The 27,797-nt window shown below is 34.7% G+C and overlaps 1 protein-coding gene across 1 annotated transcript in view; it reads right to left on the bottom strand.

The window, feature by feature from the left end:
* LOC114327651 (protein stoned-B-like) overlaps nt 1–26,649 on the bottom strand; it is a 44,247-nt gene extending 17,598 nt beyond the window's left edge. Inside the window, 13 exon segments of the mRNA XM_028276323.2 lie at nt 251–365; nt 1,292–1,517; nt 2,612–2,851; nt 3,893–4,097; nt 4,611–4,876; nt 5,136–5,290; nt 5,458–7,658; nt 7,660–8,615; nt 10,866–11,035; nt 13,674–13,998; nt 16,174–16,551; nt 18,728–19,112; nt 26,523–26,649. Coding sequence (XP_028132124.2) covers nt 251–365; nt 1,292–1,517; nt 2,612–2,851; nt 3,893–4,097; nt 4,611–4,876; nt 5,136–5,290; nt 5,458–7,658; nt 7,660–8,615; nt 10,866–11,035; nt 13,674–13,998; nt 16,174–16,551; nt 18,728–19,085 — 5,595 coding nt within the window. The 5' untranslated portion in view covers nt 19,086–19,112; nt 26,523–26,649.
* Between the last annotated feature and the right edge of the window lie 1,148 nt (nt 26,650–27,797).

Raw genomic sequence — 27,797 nt, 5'->3', positions numbered from 1 at the left:
GGTAGATGGTTTCAATAGTTTTTATGATATTTAGTGGAATTTCTTCATTATACAGATGTATTACATCTTTGAGTCTGACTCTGTCAAATGCTTTCGTCAAGTCAATCAGTTAGAAATGCTGGTCTAGTGATTTCTCTGTAACTTGCTACCTATATGACCAACATAGCATCTGTATATGAGTTTCCAGTGTAAAAGAAGAAGATTTAAACAGTAAAATGTAAAAGAACATTGTATTAAAAACATCACTTACCTTATACCCTGTAACACAAATTTGAGCTTTAAGTTGCAAAGGAAGCTCCCGATTCTTTGGAGGCCTCACTCTAAACCTCATTAATTCTATATAGCAAGCATCAGGTGGTTTAAACCTAAAAAAAACATTTACAATTACTCAGAATTTTTCATAGCTTAAAACAAAAACAAATCATTCATCTCTGTTAAGAGGGGGGATACGGTTTGAAAATTTTGATATCATTCATTTTTTTAATATTTGAAATGAAAGTACATAACTTCAAGAATATCCTCTAAAAATTTTATATTCGTCGGAGCAAAATTACAGGAAATACGGCATGCTGAATATCCCTACCTTTGATTCACTTTGCAGCAGCTTCTAGCCAGCGCGCTTGAGCGTTGTGAGAAACGTTCAACAGCTGTTCCCCTTCTCTTTTGTAAATTACTCCGCCATTCAAAAACATATTCCGGTATGCATCACTTTATGATTTGACAAACAACAAGAAATTGAAAATAAAAGTTGTCAAAACTTTAAACGCGTTTTTCTCAAAACTGCCTTTTTCAAAGGCGGTGGATATTGTAACTTAAAAACTACTTTACAGATCAACCTAAAATTTGCCATAGATTTTCTTTAGTCATCCGGTGAGGTAATTCTGTCAAGATATGTCGAAATATGTTGATTTTCACCATTTTTTTTTTTACAAAAAATCGTTATTTTTACTTCTGAGTGATACCAAAAACTTAAAAATCGTTAAAACTAAAAAAACTCGACAAGCGTTAACTCGAATAATTTTACCATTCAAAAAAAGTTGACAAAAGTGTGCTTGAAATGTTGATTTCAAACCAGACCCCCCTTTAATCTTAAGATGGTGTATCCCTAGGGGTTTATAATTTTTTCTTTCTAAATCTTAAATATCTAACTTTGGAACTCGTATTAAAGAAAATTCTTAATTTTTTATCCATTATATCCCTTATATAGCCCATTATATTCCCCATAATTGATGTCTTACTGTAATTGGTCTAATTATTTTATTATAATAATAATATATGCTATAATACTTACTTAATTATATGAGTTTGGTTATAATCTTCCTGTTGGATGCAGGAATGGAATTCTACATCTTCTAGCCTAATCCATTCCTCTGTAACTACTGGAATGATATCATGTCTACCAACTACTTCTTTACCCTGTCTTCTCATGTCGTTTACTCCCAGTTCTACGTCAGGCATTCCTGTCAGGAAACCCAAAAAGAACAGCCTCACTCTAGCGATCTGCTTAACAATATGACCTGAAAGAAATATTTAAGATAGAAGAAAATTTCACTAGGTACTATAAAAACTGATTTTTCTCAATTATGTTTTTTTTTATAATAAACCTCGTTTCGATTCAATTCGAGTATCCTACCATCCTCTGTCACGTGTTTCTAAGTCTACCCGTCATCAGGATGGGCTCGTAAGAAAACTGAACTGAATCAAAACGCACTGATTGGTTGGTAAATATATTGAAATATACCAACGCATGCCTTTAGCGACCTTTAAAGGCTGTATGACACTATACATTTTCTTGTATCATTTCTAATATCGTTTCTGATATGTCAAAAAAATGCATAATGTCATACACAGATACAAGAAACGATATCAGAAACGATACAAGAATTTGAGTCAGACACAGATTCTTGTACAAGAACTGCGCCAATTTCTGCGCAAAGAGCAAAAACGTAAAACCTGCTGGTAAAACATCTAAAATGTCATAATTACTTACTCATAATGGCGGCTGAAATGAAAATGGGATCATGTATTGATAAGTTTATTTGTGTTTTTGTAGGTATTATTTATAAATCTTATATTGATACTTAATATACCGTCTGGTATGGACTACTGTTCTACTAATAACCATATATTTAGCTCCTAGTAAAGTTCAAACTATAAATTTAGGTTTCATGGTGCATAATTTTTTACAAAATACAATAGCTCCTAATTTGGATCAAATTGAAGATAATTCTAATGCAAATATTTTAGCACAAATTCAAAACAAAATAAAAACACAAATAATCAACCTCAAACAGTCAACGTAAAATTCTGGTTAACATTAAAATGTTAATTAAAAGTTTATAAATTTTATAAAATCCTTAAAGTCAGCTGTAGATGCAGTACTACCATAACGTGACACGGGGTGACAAACAAAATATCGACCAATCACGTGCCGAATTTCATAGAACTTGCATAGTGTCATACAGGGCACAAATGTACGTACAAGAAATGATACAAGAAAATGTATACAAGAAACGATATCAGAAACGATATTAGAAATGATACAAGAAAATGCATAGTGTCATACAGCCTTAACAAGGAAAGATAAAACGTACAACATTCTCCAACTTACCATCTGCTTCTTGTTCGACGTAGAGTTCATCAACCGCAGTTATTTGCACCTCCTCCATCTTGTAATGTAACGCCCTATCTCTATGTGCTTGAAGTTTGAACAGCGCTTCTTCTATACATACTGAAAACTGTTTCAAATCCTCGTAATTTAGAGAACCCAATTTCATCAATTGTGACACTTGTGGTGCGTGTTCTACAGGCAAGCCCAGTTTCTTTAGATCACTTCCAAACTCCTTAACGCCTATTATAACACATTACATATTTAGAATTACTCATAGACAGAAACACAGAAAAAGATAAAAGTTGAAAGGAAGAAAGTAAAAGTAGAATGAAAGAAACATAGAGCGGAAAAGAATTAAATAAAATGAAATGTGAGGGAAAAATACTAGAAGGAACAGATAGAGAAAGGTATAAGAAGGAGAATAAAATTATTCTTAGACAGACACACAGAAAAAGATAAATTATAAAAGGGAGAAAATAAAAACAGACTAAAAGGAACGTAGAGTGAAAAAGAATTACGAAAACAAATGCAAGGAAAAGTAATACAAGAAGAAACTGATAGAAGAAAAGTATAAGAACGAATATAGAAGTATTCTTAGACAGAAACATAGACAAAGAAAAGAGATGGAAAGGAAGAAAGTAAAAGCAGAATGAAAGAAATATAGGGTGGAAAAAATAAATGTGAGGGAAATAAATACAAGAAGGACCAAATAGAGGAAGGTAAAAGAACGAAGATAGAATTATTCTTAGACAGAAACGTAGAAAAAGATAAAAGATGAAAGGAAGAGTGTAAAAACAGAACGAAAGAAACGTAGAGTGAAAAAGAATAAAAATAAATAAATGCAAGGGAAAGAAATATAAGAAGAAACAGATAGAGAAAGATATAAGAAGAAAGATAGAATTGTTGTTAGACAGATACACGCGAAAAGATAAAAGATGAAAGGGTGAAAGTAAAAGCAGAATGAAAGAAATGTAGAGTGGAAAAGAATTAAATAAAAATAAATATGAGGGAAAGAAATACAAGAAGGAACAGATAGAGGAAGGTATAAGAAGGAAGATAAAATTATTCTTAGACAGAAACACAGAAAAAGATAAAAGATGCAAGGAAGAAAGTAAAAGCAGAATGAAACAAAAATAGAGAGAAAAAGAATAAAAAAAATAGATGTGTAGGGAAGAAATACAAGAGGGAACAGATAGAGAAAGGTATAAGAAGGACGATAGTATATATAAGCACAAGGTATTAAAAATATTTAAAATTTTCACTCTGCAGCTAATATATTACCTTGATAGTCTCCCTGGATAGCATAAGCAGCAAACTGACTCAATTTGTTAGTAATTCTTTCAGCTTTTTTGACTTGGCCTGGTCGAACACCAGGTCGTTCTTTGTAAAAAATGTACTGTAGTTTTACTGTGAATATTTTGCCGAACTGATCGTATTGTTGTGCACCAATATCCGAAACTGAATAACAAGGTTGTAGAGGAAGCTCCTGTAAAATAGATTTTATTAGTAACTAATGCTGACAGTTGTTTTGTGTTTTTTAAAGCTCTACAATAAAGATAGTTTAATGAAAAAGAGCGAATTACTATTTTATTGATGAGGGACTAGGGCGATAGGAAAAGATCTTATAGTGAAGTACATAGTACATTCAACAATACTTTTGTACCTAAGGACCACAAAAACTAAATGTATGGTCGAGTATAATGGGCATTCAGTTAATTGGATCGTTTTTATAAAAGGAAATTTAACTAGTGATACTTAGGAAATGCTAATTAGAAATGAAATTATATCTGCCATGAAAAGCAGGTTTGGAGCCAGTTTTAACGAGATATGGTTTCAGGTAGACTCATTTTCAGACTCATTTTAGTGAAAATGTCCGACATTATTTGCTATTATATAAATGGCCTCCTTGTTCACCAGATTTGAATCCTATAGATTATTTTTTATTCGGGATACTTAAAAAGTAAAATTTACATAACTATACCAGCAAGTGTTCACTCACCTGAAATGGATCCTTATCATCCTTCAGATTATACAACTGCAAAAGCACGCAGTCGCTTTGATGCTGCAGTTTGACGAAAATCTTCTTCCAGAACCTCTGCCCGGTAATTTTTTTCTTATTGGGTTGCCGGAGATGCATCTCCCATCCCTCTTCTGGATAATGAATTCTGGGAAACGGCTCCAAGGGCATCGACATGTCCTCGTCGAATAATGGAGTGGGAGGCGTCTCCTGGGAGTCTGTACGTTTAAATTCAGTCGTGGGGGCTGCTACAGATATTAAAAAATATGTAAATATATAGAGAAGCAATGGGTGTTTTAAGGGGATTTTTACTTTCTAAATTGCAGCTGCACAGGTCAGGCATCGCGCTCGTTGTTGTATACAAACGAGTTTTAGCTTATGTAGATACCGTTATAAATACAGCTATAATTTCGACTTTCTTGACAAAATTTTAAGACAGTATTTCTAAGATGCTAAGGAATTTAGAAAGTAAAGTCGCCTTAATAAAAATTCTTTGATGTTACTTACGGAAAGGAACTTCATTCTGTATAGTTGCTGGCACTTCACTTTGGTCGAATGGATTAAATCTGGGGAAAGTATCTCCAAATGTGGCTGCGACTGTTGGGGGAGGGGGTGCGATAATTGGAAGAACGTCCCCAGATATGTCATTGGCACCTTTAGGTCTAAAATAAAAAATATCTTATCTCTCTTTTGCTTTTAACACCAATATGAACAACAAATTTAACAAAATTACATTGCTTATTGTTTATCTTCCACCAAAAATTTTTTGGAGAACATAGTAAAACAATTTCTGGTTATAAATAAACAAAAAGTAATAAGTAAATCTTACCTAATGAATACTGAAAAGTCTTTATCTTCATCGGATTCTTGCGAAGCAGCTTTACTGATTTTATTCGGCGTAGATTGTGGAACCATTGGCGGTTCTTGTAACGCCAAAAACGCATCAAACCCGTCGTCTTGTCCAAAGCCAACTGACGTATCATTCGTATTAACGAACTCATTACCCCAAGCACCACCTCCAAATGCCGAATCGTCAACTTTGGCAGAGTCAAACTTTTTGGCAAAGTCATCAAAATCATCACTCCTATCACCAAATGCGTTTGCTTGCTTTTCGCTCCCACCAAATGGATCCGCACTTACATTTGCTGGACTGTAAGCATCACCAATTGCGTGACTGGACCCAAATGCGTTAGAATTTGCGTTGGTCACACCAAAACTATCTGTACTTGTAGTAGTACTACCAAAGATATTATTTGCAGCCCCAAATGAGTCTGTAGCTGCATTAGCTGCTCCAAACGCGTTTGAATTTTGATTGAGTGCACCAAAAGTATCTGAAGTGGTAGTGGTAGTTCCAAAAATATTGTTTGCAGTGCCAAAAGAATCTGTAGTTGTGTTAGAACCACCGAAAATGTCCACACCAGAATTATTTATTGCATCAAATGCACCTGTTGCGTTTTCGTTAGTTGCTGGTGCAGTACCAAAAATATTTGGATCGTTTGCTTTACCGAATGAATCAGGACTTGTGTATGTGTTGCTGAAATCTGCAGTATTTGTATTTGGTAATTGTGTTCCAAAAATGTTTGCTTCTGTGTGAGCTGGCTCTTTAGTGACTGAAGTATCAGAAAACCCAAAATTCATATCACCAAATTGCGTAGAATTGGTTTGTTGATCAGTGGCACCAAATATATCATCCTGTAGCCCACTGTTATCTGTAGAAAAGTTTGTATTATTAATATTTTCATTTATTTCCATTGTGTTTTGCTCTACATTACGACTTTCTTCATCTACTTTTTGTCCGTTTAAGTCTTCTGAAGGAGCAAAAGGATTTAGAGTAAAACTAGATATGGAACCTTTGCTTTGGCTATCACTTAAATCCATTTGCAGATCGTCTTGATTTTGTTCGCTTGGCGTTAAATTGTCTTTGGCATCTGGTGTCTGATTTATAGGCGAAAAACCTTTGTTACCTTCAACAGTCTCAGTTGAAGGTGTGGTCATATCTGGCTGAGCAGGTATTTCAGTTTCCATCAAATCAGAAAGCAAATCTTTTACTGGTTCTTGCTTGGGAGCATTATATAAATTTAAGATATCATCTTTGGTAACTTCTTTTTTTCTTGGTGGTTCTTCAACACCAAACATATCAATGTCTTCTATGTTTTGGACTACAGGTTCTTCTTTCTTTTGGATTAGTGGAGCAGGTAATGGAGGCTTTGGAGGTCTCACTGGGGGACATGGTCGTGGAGGAGGAGGCTTGACTGGATTTTGAACGGGTGGTTCGTTATGTATCAGAGGTTTATTTTGGATAAGCGGTTCATTGTGGATGAATGGTTGATTCTGGATAAAGTGGTCTTGACCAAAGCCTACTGCTGGATTTTGATTTATGTCACAGGTATTATCGTCGTTCAAAGAAAAGAGATCAGTCGTGTGAGGTTGTGTGGTTTCCTGTGGAGGTTGAACATTCTCTGGAGGTTTATCGTTTACGTCCAAGAGATCTCTTACAGTAGGTTCCGGAGTTGGACTAGGGGAATGTAGATCCCTCATATTTACAGGACTAGGTGATCTGGTGGGTGGGATTTTACCCAGTAAAGAAGAACTGGTAGCATCCATCGCACCCATCACGGACATGAGTAAATCCTGGGTCTCTTTAGATGGTGGTGGCCGTGGAGGTGGTGGCCTAGGTGGACCATTAGCATTAGCTTGTAGAGAATACTTCAAATCCAAGTCTGAAGGCTTTTTTGGCATTTCAGGTGGTGCTGTTACTACAGACTCCGTAATAATCGATTCTGTTGCAGAAAACGGTGTCGTATTTGGAAATTGTTGCACAACTGGAACCTCAGCTTCAGCTGGTTCCAACTCCATCGGATCAAAGCTAAACGGATTCGTAGTGGAGATAGTGGTAGCAGTTTGGGACAAAAATGGATTATCGTTTGCGAATCCCATGCTGTCGCTACCTTGGTCGTCCAATAAAAACGGATTGGATCCAGAGTTTGGAGACACGTAAGGCTCCTCATTGAAGAGGAACGGGTTAGCAGCCATTGTGAATGAATTCTGATTCTAGCACTTTCAATTCAGCTCTTCCAGGCTGTATATCCAAAGCACAACTAGTGTCGAAAGGATCGTAATTTTCGTCAAATGTATCGAATGATACAGTCGAAGAAACTTCGGCAGACGGTGAAAGAGGCTTTTCTATTACTTCGTCAGCATCGTGGATCAACAAGTCTCTTTTTACGATGGTATTGGAATTGGGTACTGACGGTATTAACTCACTTTCTATAAGCTTTAGCTCAACTCGTCCTGGTAGGATATTTGAAGCAATGGATGTATCAAAAGGATCACAATAAGATAGCTCTTCTGTCTGTTCTATCGAAGCACCAGGTGTTAAAACTTTTACTGGTATATCATTGTCAATTGCCAATAGATCTATATCGATAGATTCAGAGGTGCTTGGTGGTTTCGGTTTGGAGATCTCCTTTATTGTGTTAACAACTTTATCGATTTTAGTCTGAGCTTCGTCTCTTGGATTAAAGCTATTATCATTTATACTCAATTTCTTTTCTAAATTCGGATCAAATAACTCGTTTTCGATCAATCGCAGCTCGATCTTTCCTGGTGTAACGTTAGACGCAAAAGAAGTGTCAAAAGGATCTTCAGAAGCTGGCGCTTCAGCTATCGATACTTTTCGTGTGTAGAACGGAGTCAAAGGTTTTATTATCTTTGCCTCGGTATTTAGAGTATTTAGATCTGGCGACGGTAGATCAAAAGATACAGTCTTTGAACTTGTTATATTCAGCACATCTGGTCGAGAAACTGTTCTAGATCGTGGTTCTTCATCAGCTCTTGGATCAAACTCGTCATCACTCTCGTTATCTACTTTAATTTCTGTTACAGGTTTAAATGCGGGTGTTGATATTGAAACACTGGTGGCGAGATCACTGTTACTTCCTCCAAGGAGGTCTCGGTCCTCTGGTTTGATTAGGTTTAAACCAGTTTCTGAAAAACAAAGAAAAGTTAAAATTTTCTTATCTAAATTTTAATCCTTTTTCTTCTTAATTACTGTGTCTTGATTTATTAGTTGTGTTCTTTTACACGGGTAGGAGATAGCGAGACAAACCAACTAGGAATTCAAAGAAGAGTCAGACAGGGTTGTGTGCTGTTGCCACAATTATTTAATGTGTACTCCCAACTAATATTTCAGGAGGCACTATGGTAAAGAAATGAAGATGTAAGGATTGGAGGGAGCATAATTAATAATATGGGATTTGTAGACGATACCGCCATCATGAAAGAGGATAGAGACGATTTACAAATTCTTCTAGAAATCATTAACAAAGAAAGCAAGAAGATGGTACTAACAATGAATATAGATAAAACCAAATAAATAGTGATCTCGAAAACCCCTGTTGACAACATACATCTGATATTGGAGGCTAAACCGTTAGAGAGGGTCGACAAGTATATATATCTCGGAGCAATTATCTCTAAGGGTTTGTTCGCTACGGAGACCATCGCATCGTATCCTAGCCTAGAGCTTAGTATCCTACTCTTAATTTTGGTGAACGCTCGCATTTAAAATAATGCATCTGGCGATCGATAATATGGTACGAGCAGTACGAGGGATACCAGGGAGCGAGGGTCGGCACCTCGTCGTGAGCACAACTTTACTCACAGTTATATCAAAGAATACTCCATCCAACTGGAGTTGGATGGAGTATTCTTTGGTTATATCAAGCTGAGGACATAAACGTCAGAATAGAAATAATTCGAATAGGATTTATAAAATACAGTTCAATGTTTACAAATACAGAGTGAGTTTTATGTATGGAAACACTCAATTATCTCCAAAACGGCTTGGACGATTTTTATATATTTTGGTAGGTAGGGGTTTTCTAATGCAGCCGATATTATAGTGCTAATTAAATTGTTGTCATATTTTCCGTTTTTCTGGAAATCTAATAAACTTTCTTATTTCAAACGGAACACCCTGTATATTTTTAGCGTTTTGAAGTCCTTAAGAAATACTGATTATTTTTTATGCATATTCCCTATAACTAAATGCCATAATTTCGGAGTTATTGCTACATTTATTTTAAAAAAAATTTTTAACAAATTATAAAAACCTTTTTTTTGGCCTGGGTAAACACTTTTTTAGGTTGTTTGGATCATTGGGAACAAAAAAGATCTTTTGTAATTTTTCTCTAAAATTAATCGTTTCCGAGTTAAAAACAATTTAAAACTAAAAAAAAAATCGAATAATGACGATGTTCAAGGTTCAAGAACACAAGTAAAAAATATAATTTTTTAAATTTTAAAGTACCTAAATTCAAGCCCAACTCTTCTTCTAACAGCTTGCATTAAGATTTTTTGCCCCCTTTTATTCATTGCTTTTTAATTTTTAATGAAGTGCATATGAGAGGACGGGCGATCGGGCTGCATTAACAACTAAAAAACAATGTTTTAAAATGAATCAATCTCAAATTACTTATCGGCAACTGATAAAATAAGCCTAAGCTTGAATTTGGGTACTTCGCAGTTTCAAAAATAACATTTTTAATTGGTGTTCTTGAACCTTGAAAATCGTCATTATTCGATTTTTTTCAGTTTTAAATTGTTTATAAAATCGGAAACGATTCATTTTAGAGAAAAATGACAAAAGATCTTTTTTGTTCCCAATGATCCAACCAACCTAAAATAGTGTTCACCCGGGCCAAAAAAATTTATTTTTATAATTTGTTTATTTTTTTTTTTAAATAAATGTAGACATAACTTCAAACTTATGGCATTTAGGTATAGGGAATATAACATGAAAAATAATCGGTATTTCTTAAGGATTTCAAAACGCAAAAAATATACAGAGTGTTCTATTTGAAATAAGAAAGTTCATTAGATTTCCAGAAAAACGGAAAATATGACAAAAAAGTAATTAGCACTATAATATCGGCCGCATTAGAAAACCCCTACCTACCAAAATATTGAGTGTTTCCATACATAAAACTCACTCTGTATGTATAAGAGTATAATGAAGAGAAGGACTGGGAAGAAAGAAGAAATCTTGGCTGAGGAATATCAGAGATTGGACTAACCTCAGTGTTGAACAGATATTTCACGTTGCAAAAGATAGAGAAGCGTTTAAAGAAGTGATTGCCACCTTCCTTAGAAGACGGCATAATAAGAAGAAGAATTCTCTTATATATGTGGTTAAAGAGGGAAAATATCATCGATATAAATATGTCGTGAATTTACCTGGGACTCGAGAGATAGGATCTGCAAAGTTCTTTCCATTTGTTGAGTTAGTTTTTAAGCTAACACCAGTGGTTACGATTTCCCTGTTAAAATCTGGTACAACTATCTCAGCAAAAGTTGTGTCGAAAGGATCGTCTGCAAGAACGTCTTCGTCTTCTTCTTTTAGCTCGCTAAAATCCATAAATCAATTAAAGGTCAGCGATTTATAAAGACAAAATCAATAGATCTATAAAATATTGTAACAAGCCGTATAATGTTCCAAACCATATGGTGGCTTTTGTAACATAGTAAAAAAGAGTTATTTGTCAGAAATGTAATAAAATTCATGAACAAAGTCATTCAAACTAAAATTTCACTTGACTGTCTGAAACCACTATCAAGAGAATGAATTCACTTGAATTACTTCCAATATAGTCAATTTTAGTAGTAGTCCAGGGCGCATCTGTTTTGAGATGGACGTTGAGGGGTGACTCAAATTTTTTTGCAGAAATTGCTTAAAAATAACTCAAATAATAATATTTGAGTTATCCTCCCACTCAAAATGGTCCGGAACATTGGTAAAAAATGGTCCGGAACATTGGTAAAATAATCAAAATGTCAAAATATGAAGGAAAAATTCTATTTTTTATTTGTTTTTTGATTATAACTTTAAAACTATTCATTTTCGAGAAAAGTTGTACTGACATAGAAGTTGCGTAATTAAATTTTCTACTATACAGAATTGGTTAAAAGTTTAAAAAATAGTCACCCTTGTTGCAAAATAGCAATAATTGCGAAAAAACCATACAAAAACAAGTATTCGCATTTTACGTTTTTAAACCTTTTACGCTACACTTAGGACCTTCATATTTTACCCAGAAAAACTTTATGATATAGTAAAACAACACTACAAATTTAATTAAGATCGGTTTAATAGATTTTGCAAAATAAATTTTGAAATCCAGCTTTCGCAAAAAAATTAATTTTTTTTAAATGTTGCAGGACTAGCAAGTTGATTTTTTTTGCTTATAGAAGTGTACTGTACCTTTCATTTGCAATTTGCAAAATTAAAATCGATTAATTACCACGGCGTCAGGAAATTTTTTAAATAAACATTAATTTTTGGTGCTACGCGCAGGACAGCGGTGTTCGATTCACACAAGTTGATTTCCACCAAAATTTCTTCCAATCTTTACTTAATATATTATTTTCTTACTCTATATTTTGTTGTATTTTAATATTTTAATTCCAGAAAAATCAAACAAATTTTATTATTGTTTGTGAAATATTGTTTAAACAATTGCATATGTTTAAAAATAATAAAATTTATTCTCTAAGTTAAAATATATGAACAAAGAAACTTTTTGCTAAAAAAAGTGTTATTTCAAAAGATAGAGTATGTGTTTTTATTTTGCAATAAATAAATTTATTTATTTATATCAAAATGTAATAAAAACTAAAATGTATCAATCATTGTTATCAAAAGTCATTGGAATGCCCAATCAGAGCAAACTATCCACTGTCCTGCACGTAGCACCAATAATTAATGTTTATTTAAAAAAATTCCTGACGCCGTGGTAGTTAATCGATTTTAATTTTGCAAATTGAAAATGAAAGGTACAGTACACTTCTATACGAAAAAAAATTTCAACTTGCTATCTGCTTTATTTTCAGTCCTGTAACATTTTGAAAAAATGAATTTTTTTTGCGAAAGCTGGTTTGCAAAATTTATTCTGCAAAATATATTGCACCGATCTTAATGAAATTTACAGCACTGTTTTACTGTATCATAAATCTTTTCTGGGTGAAATATGAAGGTCCTAAGTGTAGCACAAATGGTTGAGAACCGTAAAATGCGAATACTTGTTTTTGTATGTTTTTTTCGCAATTATTGCTATTTTGCAACAAGGGTGACTATTTTTTAAACTTTTAACTAATTCTATATTTTAGGAAATTTAATTACGCAACTTTTATGTCAGTACAACTTTTCTCGGAAATGAACACTTTTAAAGTTATAATCAAAAAACGAAGAAAAAAATCAATTTTTCCTTCATTTTTTGACATTTTGATTATTTAAACAATGTTCCGGACCTTTTTAAGAGGGAGGATAACTTAAATATTATTATTTGAGTTATTTTCAAGCAATTTATGCAAAAAAACTTGAGTCACCTCTCAACGTCCAAATGTAGGTACTAATATTTTTATAGATGCGCCCTGGTCTATAGTATCCCGAATAAAGTACGTGCTTCCTGGCTTATAGGACTGGATCCCGCGTACCAAAATAAGTTTATTAATAGCAAGCTGAAAATTTGTTAATAGCTTAACGTGTCTAGTCGGACAAACTTTGATGTACGGGAACACTGGAACACGGGAAATTTTAATTGTGGAACAACAAGTTTTGTGAAAACTAGCAGGTTGTTTTTAAGTTTATTCAATAGAAAACTTAATATACAAAGAATATGTCCAATGACAGGAATTATATTAATGGTAAATAGCAGTCTGATTTTTGCATGAGAGTTTAATGCAAGGATAACAAATCAATTGAAAGTTCTGTCCGACAAAATACGTGGAACGTTTTCTTAGTCTGACGTTCTAAACCTGTAACCTGTTCCACAATTAAAACTTCCCCTCTTTCAGTCTTCCCATATATCAAAGTTTGTCCGACTAGACACCGTTAAGCTGTTAACAAAATTTCAGCTTGCTATTAATCAACTTTTTTTGGTACACAGGATCCAGACCCTTTATAGGGCAATCCCTACAGTAGGGATCCTGGTTTATAAATTATGAGTGTTATGTCAGTTTTATCCTAATATCAATCTTAGAACTTACTCTCCAAATGCACCCCACTTGATATTTTCAGGAACAACTGATCCTGTACCTACTGGAAAACTCTGATTTGCTACAATTGGCCTGGATAAACTTTCAGCAGCTAATGCTTCGAATTCTAGGTCGTCTTCGTCGTCTAGTTTCGAGATAACATCAAATTCAGAGATAATATTCTTTTTATTGTCGATCTCTTGTTTGATTTGAGTATCTGCAACTTTAACTGGAGCAACAGCCTGGGGAAATGGTATTGGATTGCTCAAATCAATCGGCTCCTCTGGCAATGGAATAGAGTCATCGTCTAGAAGAGTTTTTTGAATCTCTTGAGGTTCTAGAATGTTTGTTTAAGATTATTTTAGGTATGTAAATTTGTTTAATAAGAGAAATGAAAGGACTCTATAAGAACAACAAAGTAGCCATCAAAACGGGTAACAGAATATGCAGTATATTTAATACTACAAAGACACTACTACAGTGTTGCTCCACATCCACTACTCTGTTCAGAATATTCCTGAAAAAAACCCCGAAACTATGGAAAAGAAAGAGCGAAGAAATTTAGGAAGAATTTTGGTTTCATAATATCAAATAAAGGAACAACTGAAGAAAATATAAAAAAATAGAAAACTCATACAGAAGTAAAAACTTCAAATTGTATTCTGGTATAAAATCGTTTATTAAAAACTATCCAAAAAGTGATCCAAATGGATTGCAAAACGTTTTCGTTCTAATTCAGAACATCTTCAGTGTCTAGAATGAAGTATTTCCACGTTAGATTAAAGCAAAAAAGTTAAAATTGTGACTGTTAGAAAGAAAAAACATGTAGGAATACTTACATTCCGCAGAGTAGTTTGAAACTAGCACACTATTTAAAGTGGTAACCCCATAATATAGGGTTTACATATTATATATTAAAAGAATATGTTAACTACAAGTCGATGTTGTTAGATATAATAGAATACATGCCTAAAGGGCAACATGCTTCCCTGCTCGAAAATGCTATTTACTTGCCAGTTCAATGGGCACAGAACAACCATAGAGTTATATATTAACACAGTGAGCCTACCTTCCGCGCTTCCTGACGACAAGATCTCATGGACTGGTTTGCGGCATCTCCTTCTAACACATTGTATCGAGAATCTATAATGACATTCAGTGTGAATATAGGCACGGAAGAGGAGGACAACTGTAGCAGCTTTACTATGCGTAAGAGTGAAACAGCACTAAGCCAAATAAAAAAGATGGTGTCGTCACTTCGCTCTGAATGACACTCTCTCTATGATAATATAAGTATAACTCTATGAGACCAACTGAGAAAATAGGAAATGGACATTCAATATGACAAGAGTGACATGGCATGACAAGATAAAGCCAATTTTTGGTTAAAGCTTAAAAAGTGTAGTTTGATTTTGGATTTTTAGTAAAATGTAAAGGTTGTTAATAAAAATCTGAAAATGGAAAAATCCAAAATCAAACTAGGCTTTTTAAGCTTTAACCAAAAATTGGTTTTATCTTGTCATGTCATGTCACTCTTGTCATATTGAATGTCCATTTCCTATTTTCTCAGTTGGTCTGTGCCCATTGAACTGGCAACTGCCCATTTTCGAGCAGGGAAGCATGTTGCCCTTTAGGCATGTATTCTATTATATCTAACAACATCGACTTTTAGTCAACATATTCTTTTAATATATAATATGTAAACCATATATTATGGGGTTACCACTTTAAATAGTGTGCTAGTTTTAAACTACTCTGCGGAATGTAAGTATTTCCACATGTTTTTTCTTTCTAACAGTCACAATTTTAACTTTTTTGCTTTAATCTAACGTGGAAATACTTCATTCTAGGCACTGAAGATGTTCTAAATTAGAACGAAAACGTTTTGCAATCCATTTGGATGACTTTCAGATGGTTTTTAATAAACGATTTTATACCAGAATACAATTTGAAGTTTTTACTTCTGTATGAGTTTTTTAAACTATGGTATACAGCCAACTATTTGGATTTTCCCATTGATTTTATAAAAAATAGACTTCGACAAACAAGAGACTGCATACGAAAAACAAAAAGAAGAATATATGACACCATGAGCAACAGGGATGTAGTATCTAAAAGTAACAAGAAGAGATATAATAAATATCATAGAGATTAAGAAAATAATGGGAATGAACTCAGATATATAATAGACTACATAGAACAGAAGAGGTTAACCTGGTGCGGACATGTCAAAAGAGCAGACAAAAACGTTGAATAAACAGAATAACAGAGCTGAGTCCGATAGGAAGAAGAAAGAGGGGCATACCTCGAAGATCTCCTTCGCTTCATCCTCGAAGAGATGAAGCGAACGAAGCAATGAAAAGAAGAAATCTGCAGGAAGGGGACTGACAAAACAGAAAGAACAGGATAGAATTATTGAGTGAAGGAATACAGTGCAAACTGTGTAAATCATTACTCTTAGTATGTATACATTTGTTTATATGATCAAGGCGATTATTCTTATCGTACTCACCATCAGCAGCAACTGCAGGTACTGGAGCACTTTCGTCAAAGCTTTGCAACAGCAAATCCTGCTCTTTTAGAATCTGCCTCTTATTTGGAGTTGGTCTTTTGGTGGCACAAGTAGGCAACTGCACACGTCCTGTTAAAACCTCGACAGCAGCACCAAGAGGAACGAGTTTCTTACCTTTCCTCTCGAATTCTGGTCCTAGAATTGCTTTCTCAGCTGCTGAAGTATCAAAAGGATCGTCACCGTCGTTTGGAAGAGTTGGTGACTCTGGAATGTACGCTAGCTTTAGGTCTGCAGCTTCTAGGGCCTCAATGTACGTCGTGTCAAATATGTTATCATCTTCGTCCTCTTCGGATTCTGATTCGGAGACTTCTACAATGCCTGTAATAAAAAACTTTCCTATAGGTTCTTGTAATTCTTTTTTAGATGCTGTTGTCTTACTTTAAGGGTAGGTATTATACAGTAAGGGTAGGTATTGTATGTACAGTAATAGATCATATTATTAAAATTTTATTACCAATAATTTTGTTGTATAATTTTTTTCATTTTGGACTTGAATCAACAGGTAATAAATATGTCTTGGCTATTAGTATAAAGTTGATAAATCTCATTCATCGTATCTACTGGTTATTAAATTTTAAAAGATGATTTATTTAACACCAGGACGAAATCCGTGAAGGTGTCGAAATTGGCTGAAACCTTCAGGTAATTCAGGTAATTATTGGATCAGAAATAAGCACCCCCAGAAAATTTAAAAATGATCTGCCACAAGGCTCGGTACTCGCACCACTACTCTTTAGCATTTACATCGCAGTCCAGCCACAACATCAACAATGTTTGGCATAGCCAATGATTGGGCTTTATTAATACAAACAACCAACAGAATATCGAAAGAATCGAGCAATATACATATCTTTGGCACCAATTTAAAAAGCCAATGGGACCACTCAACAGAAATTAAACAGCGAATAATAAAAGCAAAAGCAGCATTCGTTAGAATGAGACCCACTTTTAACAGTCGAGACATATCATTAAAAACAAAATACCGTCTGTTGAAATGCTACATATTCACAGTTATGCTCTACGGAATGGAAGCGTGGATACTAACTGTTGCATCTATAAATCGGCTCGAAGCTTCCGAAATGTGGTGTTATAGGCGCATCTTACGTATATTATGGGTTGACCGAATTACTAATGTGGAAGTCCTGCGTAGAATGGGGGAAGAGTGTCAAATTCTCATGACCATCAAAACTAAAAAATTAGAATATCTAGGACATGAAATGAGAAATTAAGAACGGTATGGCCTTCTCCAACTGATTCTCCAATGGAAGGTAAATGGTAAAAGAGGACTTGCAAGAAGAAGAATTTATTGGTATCAAAATTTACGAAAGTGTTATAACACGACTACCACTGAAACTGTTCCGCACTTCGGTAAACAAAGTCAGGATAACCATGATGATCGCCAACATTAAGAACGGAGAGGCACTTTAAGAAGAAGAGTACAAACAAAATAGCTAGAAGCAGCTGAAGAGATTCTGACGGAAAACCTAGAAGTTATAGGAAGTTTCTTTTAAAAATGGAGACTTCGCTCAAACACCTCTAAAACCAAAGTAAGTAACCTGCTTCCACCAAAACAACAATTTGGCATCAAGAACACTTAACGTTCACTTTGATAATGCAGGACTCAACCACAATAAACATCCAAAATAGCTAGGCGCGAGAGAAAACCCGAGAGAAAATTTAAGTATAGCTGCCAAGAAGCTAAAAATCAGAAATACCATCATTCAGAAGCTCTTCGGCACAACATGGGGACATCGACATCCACACTCAGGCTTTCAAGCTTCGTTTTTGTTTATCAGTAGCTGAATATTGCGCACCAATACGGATCAACAGTGCTTCCGTTCAAAAGATTGATGTCCAGCTAAATAACACCATGAGAATGATAAATATGTTCGCTGGAATAATCAAATCCACACAAACTCATTGGCTACCAGTACTGAGCGGCATTGCGCTAGTACAACACCTTCGCCGACTCAATGTTCTGACCAAAGAATATAAAAAGATCCTTAGCAACATGGCGCTACCGATTCATAACTATATTAGAAGTTGCAACCAAAAGTCGACTGCGCTCCATGAAATTTCCCATACGAACCGCAGAATCGGCCGCAGCCACCGGGTTCAACATGATCTCCAAAGAGATCCATGAATGGTCGGAAACTCAACCAAATACACTAAGACCTTGCATCACAGAGACACATCCTGGATTTGGCCAACACGTTCGATATGCGTATTTTCTGCATAGATGGAATAAGCTACCATCGTCGTCTTGCAGCTGCGGCATGGTCCAATTTAAGCACATAACAGAGGAGTACCACCAGCGAGCAGCCTACGAGGGCAGTCCTCAAGGTCTGATTAACTACATAAACAATCTCGATGTTTGCGTATAAGTTGGATATGATTAAGTATTTTTATACAGAGTCAATTTTAATTTAACTTGTTTATTGTTACAATATGTAATTTGAAAACAGTTTTAAAACACTTGCACTGTAGATCTTACCTAACTGTGACGGAGTGGGCGGCTCTAGTTCTCTCTTAGCTTCTTCTGCTTTCTGTTCCTGTGCTAATTTTTCCTCTTCTACTTTCCGTACTTCACTCTCAGTGGGTTTTCTTTGAAAAAATGAAGTACTCTTGATACGGTCTAAGTCTCCCTGTGTCTTTTTTAATATATCATCGACTCCAGAAGTGAGAGCTAAGAAGTTTTTCCACTCTTCGTTTTTTGCTGCAGGTTCTTCGCTAGTTCCTTGGTGTTCCTTGCGGTAGTTTTCTAGTTCCTCTGGTTTGAATAGTTCTTCTTCCCCTTTTTTAGATTTTTTCCCTTTTTTCTTCTTTTTTAGTCCCTTGGTTATTTTGTGCATTATCTACGTCTACTGTCATTGAGACACCTGAAAAAAAACAGGTTTTAGTTTTAGCAACTGTATTCCAAACTGAAACTACTGAGCTATACTGATATTTTAAATGGTATTATCTATTCTATACTATATTATATTCTAATTGTCATCCCCTATTATTTATATTTGAGTTTCTACATTTAAGGATTTTTAACTTACTTATTCTTTGACTTGAAAATTCATGATGGTACAGCTTTAATGAAAGAATAGTAGTGTTTTAGTATTCAGAATAAAGATATGCATGCCTGCTTTATGGATTATAAAAAGGCATTTGACAGAGTAAGGCACCACCAACTATTGAGAATTTTGAAATAAAAGCAAATAGACAAGTGAGATATAAGAATAATAGAAAGCTTATAACCTGACAGCGCACATAAAAATAGATAACACAATCAAAGAATATCAAAATTATAAGAGGGGTACGGCAACGTTGAATTCTCTCTCCATTACTATTTAACTTATAGGTACTCAGACTTATAATGCAAGAGGTATTTGACAACGAAACATCTGGCGTTGCAGTAGAATGGAATAAACTTCAAAGTAAGAGGCAGACTTCAAACCAGATGGACTGATGATATCAAGTGAATTGCTGGCAAAAAACAACGAACAGAAATTAATAAAGAGACACCTAAGGGACGCTTAAACAACTGACGGTGGATGGAATAGCTGTTGATGATGATGATGACGAATATGACGTGTTAATGACGTATGATATTGAGATTTGCAGAGAATGGCGAAAATAGTTATAGAAATAGTTAGATTTTTTTATTTTGTGTATTGGTGTGTATACAAGTAGGTATTTGAAATAATTGTGTATGACCTTTAACCCGATGTATGAGTTTTTGGGTAGATTTGGAAAGTTTTTGGCTTTCGTAGACATAGGTCTACTTAGTTCGCTGTCTGTAGATTGTATGAAAGGATCTATAGGTCTTTAGATGCAGGTGAACATATGGCAGAACTCTTTTCGGGGCTTTGATTTTTTTTTGATAGAGGTTTGTTAAAACGGTAAATTGGCTTTCGAGGAATTTTTAGATTGGCTAGTCAATTATTTATCAGATATGATAATTTGTGTTCAAATTAGTGAAGTTATTTCTGAGGACAGTGTTATTAATCTGGGTGTTCCACAGGACTGTATGTTAGGGTCTTTGATTTTTTATTTATTGATATTGTATCTAACCAGTTTGCTTGCCAGTATCACTTTAAGCGCTAGCGTAGAGCTTTGAGAATTTGACATATTTATTTTAATCATCTTTTGGTCCGATTTGATAACTGGTGTCAATCTAATAGCCTAATTTGAAATATAGACAAAACAAAAGTAATATATTTTAATCACTTAAATTCTTTAGCCCTATATTATACTTAAATTTTAATAATGTACTGCTAAATTACAATGTACAAAATATACACAAGTACCTACAAGTACTTAGGTTTCATAATAACAAAGGGACAACTAAAGAAGATATAAAAAATAGACTAAGGCAAACAAGAGACTGCATACGAAAATTGAATTGGTAGGTATCTACTGTGGGATCAGAACATCAGTATAAAAACAAAAAGAAGAATATATAGCACCATGGCAAGAATATCCTGACTGACCGGAGCCAAATACCATCATACCATCAAATGTCCTAATCGGTCAAAACTGCGTTTTTGAAATTAAATATCTCATAAACTATTGATTTTGTTCAACCAATTTTTTTGCTTTATGCTGGTAACATAACACAACTTATCCTGCAAAATAATATATTTTTGCAAATAATAATTTTTTGAAAATTTCTTTTTCAAGCTTTGTTTATAATTATTATTTAAACAAATCAAGGATCAAATTTAATTTAGTAAGTCTTAAATGAAAGCTTCTTTCTTTATACAGGGTGATTGATTAGTGGGGTAAAGCTCAATAGATCCGCTATAGTAATAGATAGCAATAAAAGTTAATAACAAAAATTTTAGCCACCTTTGAGCTTCACATTACAAAATTAGTTAGAATGTTACAAGGTGTTCGATAACACAGTGGCAGACCAAACTTATGTTTTTTTTAAATGGAACACCCTATATTTCATTTTAAATTCGAAATCCTGTTAACTTCTCCATCACAAAAATATAAAGGATTGTTATGTTATACAGGGTATTTACAAAGTTATAACCAATTTTATATGAAAATCGTAACAAGTTCAACTCCCTGTATAAATAAAAATAAGCAAAACAACAATGGTTTATTAATGCCATATTTTTTAACGTATTGTGAAAATTTTCAAGAATGGTCGATATTGCTAATTTTCTTTATATCAAATACAGGGTGAGTCAAAACGCAAGTACATTATTATCAATTCCAATAATTAGATCATATCCTCGACCCAGGTGGAATCTTAGAAAAGCAAACTGGAAGAAGTTCTCTGAACAACTAGACCGGACCTTGAGATGGGTCCCTCCAACCAGCAAACATTATGAGAGGTTTGTGGGCGCAGTAATAAGCACTGCCAAGAAAACCATCCCTAGGGGGTATCGCAAAGAATATGTGCCTGGATGGACTGAAACATGTGAAGACTTATACACGAAGTTTCTCGAAAGTGGTGACCGAGAAATAGCCGATGAGCTTTTACACAACATCGATACAGCTAGACGCCAAAAATGGATAAAGACTGTCGAAAACCTTGACTTCAAAAAATCAAGCCGGCAGGCATGGTCCTTGTTGCGGAAAATTGGAGGAGCTAACCAGCTGGAATCCAAAGAGTCTAAAATGTCTCCTAACAAGGTTGCCTCCCATATAGTATCTCTATCCAGAGCTCCACGAGATCGAACACATACTACCAACGTGAAAAGAGACTTAAGGGCATTAAAACAAATGAACAGAACGAACTCCGAATATTCAGCAAGAATACTTATTTCTGAAATCACACATGCGCTGAAAGAAATGAAATCAGGTAAAGCACCTGGCTTTGATGGTATCCATCCAGAGTTCTTGATACACAGTGGTGCATACACGAAACACTGGCTTGGAATGTTCTTTAATGATATACTTCAGTCAGGTAACATTCCTTTCTCACTTAAGCGAACAAAGATAATTGCAATTCCGAAACTGGGCAAATCAAACGATAAGCCAGAAAACTACCGCCCCATAGCTCTACTCAGCATGGTATATAAACTATTAGAAAAGCTTCTGCTCAACAGAATTAGTCACAGGATACTAGAAAATGTCCCCATTGAACAAGCTGGCTTCCGCCCTCATCGAAGCTGTACGGACCAAGTGCTGTCATTAACAACTTTTATAGAAGCTAGTTTTCAAAAGAAACAAAAGACAGCAACAGTATTTATAGATCTAACAGCAGCATATGATACTGTTTGGAGACAGGGATTAATATATAAACTGGCCCGCATTATCCCCTGCAGAAAGATAATTAACCTCATTGACAACATGCTGACCAACAGAGCCTTCCAGGTTATAATGGGAAAGGAGACGAGTAGACAGATGAAACTTAACAATGGTCTTCCACAGGGTTCTGTCCTTGCCCCTTTACTTTTCAGCCTCTATATTGCTGACATGCCTGAAACCGAATCTCGGAAGTTTGGATATGCTGACGACTGGACCCTTGCAACAAGCCACCAATCTTTAGAAACTACAGAAATCACTCTCACGAATGACTTATCCATCCTCAGCGAATACCTTAAGAAATGGAGACTACAGCCAAGTACTACAAAAACTGAAGTATCAGCTTTTCATCTAAACAACAAGTTGGCAAACAGAGAATTGCGAGTGTATTTTAATAACAAGCTGTTAAAACACAATAAATACCCGAAATACCTTGGGGTTACTCTAGACAGAACGCTCACATTCAGAGAACACCTGAGGAAAACAGCAGCAAAATTGAAAACACGCAACAATATAATACAGAAACTCTGCGGCACTACATGGGGGTCCACAGCATCAACATTAAGATCCTCTGCTCTTGGCCTGATATATCCGGTGGCAGAATACTGTGCTCCAGTGTGGCTAAATAGCAGGCATACCCACCTGGTCGACACCCAACTAAACCGTACTATGCGTATGATAACAGGCACAATTAAGCCCACCCCTACAATGTGGCTACCTACCCTTAGTAATATAGCACCACCCAACCTACGCCGCGAACATGCATTGGTTAAAGAATATAACAAAATAATGGACAGTCGCCAGCTTCTAGTCCACAACGACATCCCCGATATTCTTGGAAACCGTCTCCGATCCAGGTTACCCCCTCTACAATCTGCTCAAGCGCTGCAGTAATCCAACTTTGACTTAAATACCCGATGGAGAGAAGATTGGGAAAGTAGGACAGATCCGCATTACCATAGTCTACCGGACATCATAGGGAAACCTGGCGAATTTGAACGTCCCCGTAAGATTTGGGCAGCCCTTAATCGAATTCGAACAAACTGTGGAAGATGCGCTGACTCCCTCCACAGATGGGGTAAACTCCCCTCGCCTTCTTGTGACTGCGGCGCTGCAAGACAGACGATCAGTCACATTGTTCAGGACTGCCCACTCAGAGCATACACAGGCGACCCTATAGACTTTGTAATGGCAACCGAAGGGTCAATCGAATATATAAAAAAATTGGACATCTGTTTGTGATGCATTGTATAATGCATAAATCTAAATATATTCTGTGATATACTTAAGCCATACGCTAAATAAATAAATTATTTTCTCGGTAATTTAAATAGAACACCCTGTATTTTATATCACTATTGAAAATTACCATTTCCGTACTTTAATTTTTAGATAACTTTCCCTATGTCTAAATTTATTAGTTTTCGAGATATTTTCATTTTTCAATGGACCAGTAGCGTGGCCACCCAAATCACCAGAATTTAATAAACTGGACTGATTTTTTTGGGGTTACGTTAATAATGAAGTTTATAAAATACCTCCAACAACAAAGGATGAGATGAAAAATAGAATACAAAATGTATTTCGATGTGTTAATTTACAAATGCTCCGTAGAGTAAGTAGCTCATTCAATGATCGTTTATAGGCGTACATAAATGTGTTAGGAGATCATTTTGAACACTTTATGTAATTAAATATTAAAAATATTTTATTAAAAGTAGCTTCTAATTTTTTCAAATATGTTTTTTTGCAAAATGTATTACTGATAAATTATGTTTCGTTCTTTATTTGTTACATTGTTACATTTACATACAAAAGTAGTGTTTAATTGTCTTCACAAAATATTGTATTTTGTGTTTGTGTGTTTTTTTGTGTGTGTTTGTGTGTGTGTTTATGTCGATCGGATAGCTCAGTGCGACTAGCGGCTAACCTACACTTCACTTCGCCATAAGGTATGTGAGTTCAAGCCTAGCCCAGGCTATCGGAGAAACAAAAAGGCTAACGCGCCAGTATAAAATTCTAAATATGAATCTGGCGCTTAGACTGGAATATGCGGGCATCTGATCGACCTATGAGGGAGCAGTACGGCAAGGGACAAGGGCTTGCGGCTCGGTGATACTCCCCCATAGATCCCTACCGAAGGGCTTTGACGCCTAAGAATGGTGTAATACAATAGTGTTTTTTTTGTAAAATTTATTACTAATTTTCTTTGTTTATTTGTTGTATTTACATAAAAAGATAGTTTTTAATTGTTTCAAAAATGTTGCATATAGTGGTTGTGTTTTTGTTTGTAAAATGTATTACTAATAAATTATTATTATTTCTTTATTTGCTACAGTGTTATATTGATTACCGGATTGATAATCGGTAATCTTCAATTGTCAATTCAGTCATGGTTTACTTAAAATTTAGATAAATTTAAACACCTAAAATAATTTGCTCTGAAAAATGAAAATATCTCGAAAACTAATACTTTTGGGCATAGGGAATGTTATATAAAAATTAAAGTACGCTAATGTTACTTTTCACTAATGATATAAAATACGGGGTGTTCCATTTAACATTACTGAGAAAATAATGTACCTACTTGAGTTTTGACTCATTCTGTATTTGATATAAAGAAAATTAGCAATATCAATAATTCTTAAAAATTTTGACAATAAATAAAAAAATATGAGAGTTGAACTTGTTATGATTTTCATACAAAATTGGTTATAACTTTGTAAATACCCTGTATAACATAACAAACCTTTATATTTTTTTGATGGAGAAGTTAACAGGATTTCGAATATAAAATAAAATATAGGGTGTTCCATTTAAAAAAAACATAAGTTTGGTCTGCCACTGTGTTATCGAACACCCTGTAACATTCTAACTAATTTTGTAATGTGAAGTTCAAAGTTGGCTACAATTTTTGTTATTAACTTTTATTGCTATCTATTGAGCTTTCCCCCACTAATCAATCACCCTGTATTTGCAGAAAAAATCGTAATAACCTTCATAAAAATATTAATTACAGCAACAGTTAAAAAAGTAAATTAGGTAAAAGATGGGCCATTCTTCGTAATTTAAACAATAATCTCCTTATATAAATCATATACTTTCTTGAGAATATCTTTTGTTTTCAGCTAAAATTTGTTATAACCTGTATTGAATTACGTTTTGATTTTATTTTATTTGATTAGACTATCGCTTATCATGCCTCCAACACTCTACAATCTAGATCCTCGTCCTCGTTTTCGCGTAGTACATATTTATCTTTCCGATCTTCGTTATCGCAAACGTCTATTTTTACACATAAACATTCTGCTTACCTCAACCAAATCCACACAACATTAATAGACAACTTTACATAAGTATATTAGTACAGCCACCCACGGTTTCCCCATTATCGAGCACTTGCACTCACAACATCTTTGAAATGAACCTGTTTGTCGAACCCTGCACCGCGACGGCGTCAAGCGTCGATCTAGACGTCCCGGCGCCCGAAAGACCCCGAAATTGTATTGATTTTACTGATAACAACCGGATAATGATGGCCGAAGGAATATGTAGCTTTTTAATATTTTGCGATAGGAAATCAACACGGCTCGTAATGACAAAATATCGGAAATGAATTAATTTTAAATAAATAATAGAATAAACATAATCAAAAATTTATTTCCTGTATTAAAAATACGCAATTTTGTTACAGGATGATATAACTTTGCAATAATATCAGTTTCTGTATTTATTAGACTGAATATATCATTAGAAAATTACTATTAAACAATTATTTTTACGATGAATCTCAATGAAACAAATTTTTAATCAATTTTCAGAATTTTCTGAATTATTTTTGGAAAAAGACTTTTTTAGTGTTTCTTATAATGTCTATAAGCCTTTTATTATTAAAATTGTTAACAAGACAGTGATATTTTGCTTTTATTAAGAACTATAGTGTCTTATCTACACAAATACTTATTGAGAAATTACGAAAAAACTTCTCAAAAAAACTTATCTTAAAAATATGTATCGTGTATTGAAAATGTACTTACTTTAAAGGTCCCATAACCGATTTACATACTCAAACACTGGCACTGCAGATTTTGGTGATTTTTTGATGAATTCTTTACGAAAAAATCGCTCACGTCTAGTTCTAAGGGCCTTGTCGGGTACGACGTCTACATTATCGATTCGGCGCAGTAGGAATCCGTCCTAATTTTTTAACTTGACTCTTACTTTGACTAGATAAATTTATGTAGCGATTACTTTTGGTATATGACACAGGTAAAATACCATCAGATTTGCTAAAATAATTCATAACATTAACAAAATAACAAACGAGGAAGTGGCTCAAGCGCTTCAAAAAATAAAGAAAGGAAAAGCGGTAGGACCAGATGATATTCCTGGAGAAGTATGGAGAGCATTGGGAGAGACAGGAACAAGGTGGCTAGCAGGTTTATTTAATAGAATTATGGAAGTTGGACAAATGCCAGACGAATGGAGAATCAGTATACTACTACCTGTCTACAAAAACAAGGGAGACATACAACAATATACAAACTACAGGGCTATAGAACTGCTTAGGCACACGTGGCCACACCATGAAAATATGGGAAAGAGTAATTGATAGACGGGTACGTGAAGAGACCGAAATATCCGAGAATAAATTTGTCTTTATGCAGGGCAGATCAACAACGGATGCAATTTTCATTATAAGGAAGTTGATAGAAAAATACAGGAGTAAAGAAATAAACGCTTATATGGCATTCATTGATCTTGAGAAAGCATATGATAGAGTTCCCCGAGAGACTCTGTGGTGGGCACTCAATAAGAAAGGAGTCCCTGGTGAATATGTAAAGATTGTGAGGGATATGTATGAGGGAGTAACGACTAGTGTTAGGACAGGTGTGGGAGAGACTGATAAATCTCAGGTGAAAGTAGGATTTCACCAAGGCTCGGTGCTTAGTCCTTATTTATTCTCATTAGTTTTGGACCAGATAACAGAGAAACTAAAGGGTAGCATTCCATGGTACCTAATGTATGCTGATGATGTCGTGTTAGTAGGAAATAGTGAAAGAGACTTAGAACAAAAACTGGAACAGTGGAGACAAGCTCTGGAGGAAGAAGGTTTAAAACTTAGTAGGACAAAGACAGAGTATTTGCAATGTTCATTTAAAGATGGAGTTACTACAAATAAAATGGTATCTTTGGATTTTTGGATGGTGAACTGATTGTAAAAAGCAATAGTTTTAAGTACCTGGGATCGGTATTACAGAGTAATGGAGAAATAGATGGAGATGCATGCAGTAGTATTAGGGCTGGATGGA

This window comes from Diabrotica virgifera, chromosome 9, assembly GCF_917563875.1.
Source record: "Diabrotica virgifera virgifera chromosome 9, PGI_DIABVI_V3a".
NCBI classification, from domain to species: Eukaryota; Metazoa; Arthropoda; class Insecta; order Coleoptera; family Chrysomelidae; genus Diabrotica; species Diabrotica virgifera.
Note: the sequence above shows the minus strand (reverse complement) of the source record. Positions and strands in the feature narration are given on the sequence as shown.